Source organism: Sinocyclocheilus rhinocerous, unplaced genomic scaffold (genome assembly GCF_001515625.1).
Source record: "Sinocyclocheilus rhinocerous isolate Xijiao unplaced genomic scaffold, SAMN03320098_v1.1 scaffold3545, whole genome shotgun sequence".
In the NCBI taxonomy this organism is placed as follows: domain Eukaryota; kingdom Metazoa; phylum Chordata; class Actinopteri; order Cypriniformes; family Cyprinidae; genus Sinocyclocheilus; species Sinocyclocheilus rhinocerous.
Genome location: NW_015634617.1, coordinates 32,889 through 39,723, shown reverse-complemented (window position 1 = coordinate 39,723; position 6,835 = coordinate 32,889). Strand labels below are relative to the sequence as shown.

Below are 6,835 nucleotides of genomic sequence, written 5' to 3'. Positions count from 1 at the left end.
ATTTATTTTTTTTCTTATGTGCCTTTGTCATTTTTTATTCTATAAAGCTTTATTTTGTTTTATTTTTATTTTATTTGTAGTCATTTTCTTGTGTGCTTTGGTCATTTTTATTATTCTCTCTCTCTCTCTCTCTCTCTCTCTCTCTTTCTCTCTCTCTCTCTCTCTCTCTCTCTCTCTATATATATATATATTTCTAATTAGTATTTTATTTTTTTCATTATTTCTTTCGTCTAATATTTATTTTATTTCAGCTTTATTTCAAGTTCTAATTGTGTTTTTTAATTATTTTTATGTATTTTTAGTTTTTTATTTCTATTTTAATTTTAATTTGTGTGCTTTTGTCATTTCTATTGTTTTTCTATATAGTTTTTAATTTTATTTTAGTACTTAAACTGAATTGTCAAATATTTCTCATGGTTTATTTAAAAACGAAGCCGTTGTGGGTGAATCTGATGCTGGCAGCGTTACTGTGGAGCGTGTTGTTAATGCATTAGCGAGTGCAGACTCAGTGCTTGGTCTTGTTACTCTATTTCGAGCGCATGCTGTTCTCTCACCGGCGACAAACAAATGAGGTAAAGTGCGGGATAGAGGGAGGGGAGGGAATCGAGCGTGACGAGGCAAAAACCGCAGCGTCCTCAATCACCGTATTCCCAGAGACTCCAAGCCTGCGACAGGACATTTTTCGTGCCGCTGTCTCGAAGTGACAAGATAATTGGTCTGAGGGTCAGCTGACCTCATAAAGCATCTTTTGACACGAGAACATTGTGTTTCCTGTAAACTGCCCAAAGGTGACGCCTCACAGCAGGGATGGGCTCTGAGAGATGCTCTTCTGATGGGTCTTCAGCTTCTTTTTTTGTGCCTGAAATGTACATTATGCATGAAGGTAAACATTTTTAGCTACACAGGCATGTTTTTGCTTTCCATTACAATGCAATTCATAATCTTGTTTTTTTTTTACTGACTACTGTCAATATATATTCATAAATAAAATAAGAAATAATAAAATATAAATTAAATGCATGACAAATAAATTCAAATATGTACAATATATGCCTTCTGACAAGTTTTTAGCATGGTTTTTGTGTGTAAAATGTACTTTATGCATATAGGTAAATGCTTCGTGCTTCAAAATCCTGATTTCACATGTTTTGCATGTTTTTCATTACAGTGTACTTCATAATTTACCCTAATTTTATTAACTGCTGTTCATTGTTCATACTGGTAAAAAATGTATAGCCTGAATGCACTGTAAGTCACTTTGGATAAAAGTGTCTGCTAAATGCATAAATTATTATTAATATATACTAATAAATAAAATTAATTCAATTATCTGAAAATAAATAAATATGGTTTTAGCATGTTTTTGTGCCTAAAATGTACTTTATGCATATAAAACTTTTTATAAAGTACTTATTAAATTATTAATTTAAAATTTATTACTAAATTAAATGATTAAATTAATTTAATTTAATAACTTAATTACACATTAAGTACTGCTAATATATTAATAAATCAAATAAAAAAGAAATAATTTAAATTCCCTGAAAAAATAAAAATAAACTTGAGTTTTTAGCGTATTTTTGTCTCTTTTTTTTTTTATCAGTATTTATATACTACTACTACTTATTACTTTTAAGATTTTAATAATTTTAATTTTAAAAATCTAAGAATAAGATGCTAATTTTTATATTTTTGGTTTTTATTTTAATTTAAGTGTATTTTATGTGTTTTTGCCATTTTTATTTTATTCTATTTTTCCCGTTTTTTTATTTATTTATTCCTGTGTAGCTTTAATTTATTTTTATTTTAGTTTCATTTTAAGTAATTTTAGTACTTAAACCTAATCTTACTTATTTTAGTTTCTCATTATAATTTCTCATTATTAGAAAAGGTTTTTAAATCTAATATTTATATATTTTTCCAGCTTGTTTTCAGTTTCCAAAAATAATTTTAATAGTTTAGTTTTCGTTAACAAAAACACTGGTTTGCCCTGGATTCTTGAAAAGCGTTGGCTGAATGTTTGTTTTGCATTGTTAGAACGTTTCTAGCCTCGCTGTTTCTTACGTTCTACTTTTGTCGTCACTTTTCGTATGTTTGGGTTCTTCTTGCGTCTTGGCCTCGTTCCTGTCCTATTTCTGTCTTGTATCTTGCTTAAGGAGTCATTGGTGTGTCTGTGTGCCGTTTGAAGATCTCTGTGTCACTCTGAGCTTTTTATAGCGCATCTGCAGCCGATCCTCGTTAGGAGAGCAAAATCTCCCCTCGTTAAAGTCTCCGTCTTTAACCAGCTAGAATGCAAACGCAGCAGAAGCGATCCATCGGCTGATTGAAAGAGCACGGATGTACGTTGAGGATGGAGAATGTGATGAATTGCTCGTGGGATTCACTGAGTGATTGATTGAAAACTCAAGCCCATCAGAAAGATTGATCTTAAATCTAACGCCCCTCTCTCTCTCCCTTCATTTCAACTCTGTAACTTATTGCTCTTGTCTTGTCTATACATGATATTACAATTTCAATTATATTATTATTACCAATAATAACAACGACAATTAGTTATAGTTATTATATAATTATTAGTTGATGCATTAATTACTAATTAATATCGAGCAATATATTTATTACAGTATTTATTTATCTTTTATGTATGTAACTTTGGTTACATATTAATACAAATACAACTCAGCTCAGGTCCATTAATTAATATTAAAACATGGGTCAAAGACAAAAAAGCATTTAAGCATAAAAACAATAAGTGTAATATTGCTTTAAATTGTTGTTGTTTTTCCCAAAAAAATTTAAAAAGTTTTCTGTTTAATTTAATTGCAATTTTGTTTTTGTTCTTCCGAGCAAAAAATAAAATAAATATCATACATTTTCCCCTGATTTACAGAAGATGCCCACTAAAATGTCATTCAGTGTAACAATCTTGTCAGGCATATTTACAACAAAAATCAATTTATGATATATTAAAAGACTAATTACTTTCACCCCAAATACTAATTAGTTGTAATTTTAAATTTTTTAAATGTGCCACTATCCTAGGTTTTGCCCATTTGTCAGTAAAAATGTTTTACTCATTTAAAACACAATAAAATTTTATATGCTCCCTTATTCTTTTATATATTGTAATATGTACACGTCAGAATAAGCATGTTGTTTGAATTTTTACATAAATATTGTGTTACACTGAATGACAATGTAACATTATTTAAACCAAATTTTAACATTTTATTCTCCAAAAACTTATTTGAAACCTTAAAAGTAGACACTTTACTTACATTTAATGTGCTTTCTATGGACATAAAATCACTTTTGTAAATTTATTTTGATGTGGACATTGACCCACATACAACTTTTGATTTTATTTAAGAAATATTGAATTAATAAATTTAATTATATGCAGTAATAAATGCTTTAGCACTATATTTTTTGTCAGTTTGTTAATTTAAATAGATCCTTAAAAAATTTAAAATGTTACCAGATTTTATTGTATTTTGAATCACAGTCAATATTTATCAGAAAAATCACAATAAGATTTTTTCCCCCATAAATTGTGCAGTTGATTAGTGCATGTTGGGTTTCCTTTATTCCTTGTTTTTTACAAGTTTTGTATGCACACACTCAACACTGTTGTAAATGAATGACGTTCTGTCTGTGTAGACCTCACACTGGTTCCAGGATACTTGAGTTGGATGTTGATCTGGTCGTCCTGAGTACTGTTGGAGAAATGAAATCTGATCTGTGATGCGACTGTCGTTCGGCACGCTGCATTGAGCAGCCGCGTTCAGTTTTTAATTGTAGTGTCTGTTCTTTTACTGAACTAAATGATTTTTATTACTATAAAAAATCAAAACGACGGTGGGGGTCGGTGCCGCGGTGGGCAAGTGACGTAACCGGTGTTGCGGATTAACACCGGTATCACCGTCAACACCGTCTACTGCAAGCCTACTGTGTACTGTGATTTGACTGTGAAGGGCGTTTCTAAGGACTGATCGCGGCCTCGTTGCGTGCCGACTTCAGTCCTCAGAGAGTCTCTGCTGGCTCCACGCTTCAGGGACACGAAAACAATGGCTCTTCATTCATCTGCTTAATGGAGAAAGTGCTGGATCCTTTACATGAGCGGCTGAAGAGTGAGGAGTTTTCTTCTGCTAAATCAAGAGCTCTGTAGACATTCGTCTCTATTAACTGACAGAAGTTTTCCTCTCTCTCCTCCACTCCAGTCAAATACACTCTTAGGCTTTGTTCCAAAATCTAGTGCACTATGTAGGCAGCAAGTTCAGACGTCAGACATTAGAGATTGATTTTTTTTTTTTTTAAAGAACTGGTACAGATATAATTATTTTTTTTATGTGCCTGATAACGATATGCAGAATCAATATTTATTTAGCCTATTGTTTTAATTTAATTTTCTATTTTTTATGATTTTAGTTTTAGTTTTAGTTAAAACCCTGACTATATTCTCCTGCCACCCTGTACAGCGGATAAGCGGTTTGAATAAAATGGATGGATAAATTCAACATTTTCTGTAGGTTTACCATTTTCAGTCATTAGATACTGTTTAAAAAAAAAAAAATATATATATATATATATATAACCGATACAGATTATTTGCATGTTTGTGACTAATAACCGATATGCAGAGTCAATATTTATTCATTTTATTTCTATCTCCTGTTTCTGCTGGAGTATATAGTAGATATTGACCAATATAAAAAAAATTTAACCATTACAGATTATTTGCATGCTTATCTGCCCAATAACTGATATGCAGAATCAATATTTAATGATCATATTTCTATTTGCTGTTTCTGCTGGAGTTTAAAAAAAAAAAAATATATATATATATATATATAACCGATACAGATTATTTGCATGTTTGTGACTAATAACCGATATGCAGAGTCAATATTTATTCATTTTATTTCTATCTCTTGTGTCTGCTGGAATGTATAGTAGAGATTGACCAATATAAAATGTTTTAATAACCAATACAGATTATTTGCATGCTTATCTGCCCAATAACTGATATGCAGAATCAATATTTAATGATCATATTTCTATTTGCTGTTTCTGCTGGAGTGTTTGGTATAAATTGACCAATATTGATTTTTTTATAATTGATACAGATTATTTGCATGTTTATGTGCCCGATAACCGATATGCATAACTGATATTTATTCGTTTCACATCTAAACATTTTAATAAAACATGCAAAGCTTTGCTCAAAGCTTGCTTTTAAATAATACTACACTTTAAATACTCTACACTTTTTTTTATTAAATGATAAAGTTCACCATAGCATCACAATGACATGAGATTTTCAAAAAGTTTACAAGCAATGTGAAACATGAATATGAGCATTATCTAGTATTTATTAGCAAAGTATCACTTCAGGAAAATGAAAAAAAGAGGCTGACCTCTGCCTTGTTTACCTGGCAAAGATGATATAAAATCATGATGCATTTTAAATATTTGTAGATTGTTTGTTGTTAGTTTGTAACCTTCTGAAGCTATAGTAGTTGAAGTTGTTAAATCATGATTTCTGCTGTAGTTTGTCCTCTGTCTCGTCACTCACACGTTCTTCTGTCAAGCGTGTCTGACAGGTGTTGGCGTCTATTGTCACTTTGTTCATCTGTGACGGACACACATGCCGAAACACGGCCTGATGACTGGATGCTTTATTTGAAATAAATAAATGCTTAATACAGCAAGGACGCATTAAATTGATCAAAAGTGACATTTATAATGTTACGAAATATTTATATTTCAAATAAATGCTGTTCTTTTGAATTTTCTATTCATCTGTGAATCCTGAAAAATAAAATGCATTACAGTTTCCACAAAAACATTGTGCAGCACAACTGTTTTCAACATTGATAATAATCAGAAATGTTTCTCAAGCAAGCAAATCAGCATATTAGAATGATTTCTGAAGATCATGTGACACTGAAGACTGGAGTAATGATGCTGAAAATACAGCTGTGCATCACAGAAATAAATTACGCTTTAACAGATATTCACATAGAAAACAACTATTTTAAATTGTAATAATATTTCACTGTTTTTACTGTATTTTTGATCAAATAAATGCAGCCTTGGTGAGCAACAGAGACTGTTTTACTCTAAAGCGATATTTATGTTGTGTTTTTGGTGTCCGAAAGTCTCATAAAATGCAGTTTATTTCAGCAATTATGATGTTGCATATCAACTTATGTCAAATGCTCCCTGTCGATTTTATAGTAAATCCAAGTATGTATCCAAATATTCAAGATATGGGTGACCAAATGTTAAGAGTTTAAGAACTGGTCACTAAAATAGTTGTGTGTGACGTTTACAGGCCTGATTGAATCTGTCCGGTCAGTCTCTCTGAACTGCATCTGTTTCATGATGCTGCTCATGGTCACTTTTGCCTAATATCCTAAATAAATGTTCCTGGTCTTATTGCACGTTATTCTGAAGTTTTTTATAGATTTTTCTGATTTTATCGATTAATTCGAATTTAATGTTTTGCCACGATTTAATGGTTTTGAAATAGAGGAATCGCGATTTTGAATATAAATATTACCAAACGTTAGAATTAGACACTTTGACAATATGCCAACCGCATGTCGGTGCACGTGATTAACCGCTCATTCACAGAATGCGCTTTTGTGTTGACAAAGATGCGACGCGGGCAGTGGAATAGGAAAAACTTGCAAGAAGATGGGAGTGAACTTCTTTTAACTTGAGCGGCGTGTTTTTAGACTGCCGTTTCATGCACGAGACGCTGCAAGAGACACGAGCGCAACAGTCAAACACATCCATGTTTACACAGAAAAAACAATGGAAAAGCAGC

The 6,835-nt window shown here is 31.4% G+C and overlaps 1 protein-coding gene across 1 annotated transcript in view; it reads left to right on the top strand.

Moving 5' to 3' along the window:
• Positions 1 to 860: 860 nt before the first annotated feature.
• The window catches only part of LOC107745942 (myotubularin-related protein 4-like), a gene marked incomplete at its 3' end in the record, with an annotated part of 37,521 nt that continues 31,546 nt past the window's right edge, over positions 861 to 6,835 (top strand). Inside the window, exon 1 of the mRNA XM_016559978.1 lies at positions 861 to 883. Within this exon, the coding sequence (XP_016415464.1) occupies positions 878 to 883 (6 nt within the window). The remainder of the gene's footprint in view (positions 884 to 6,835) is intronic.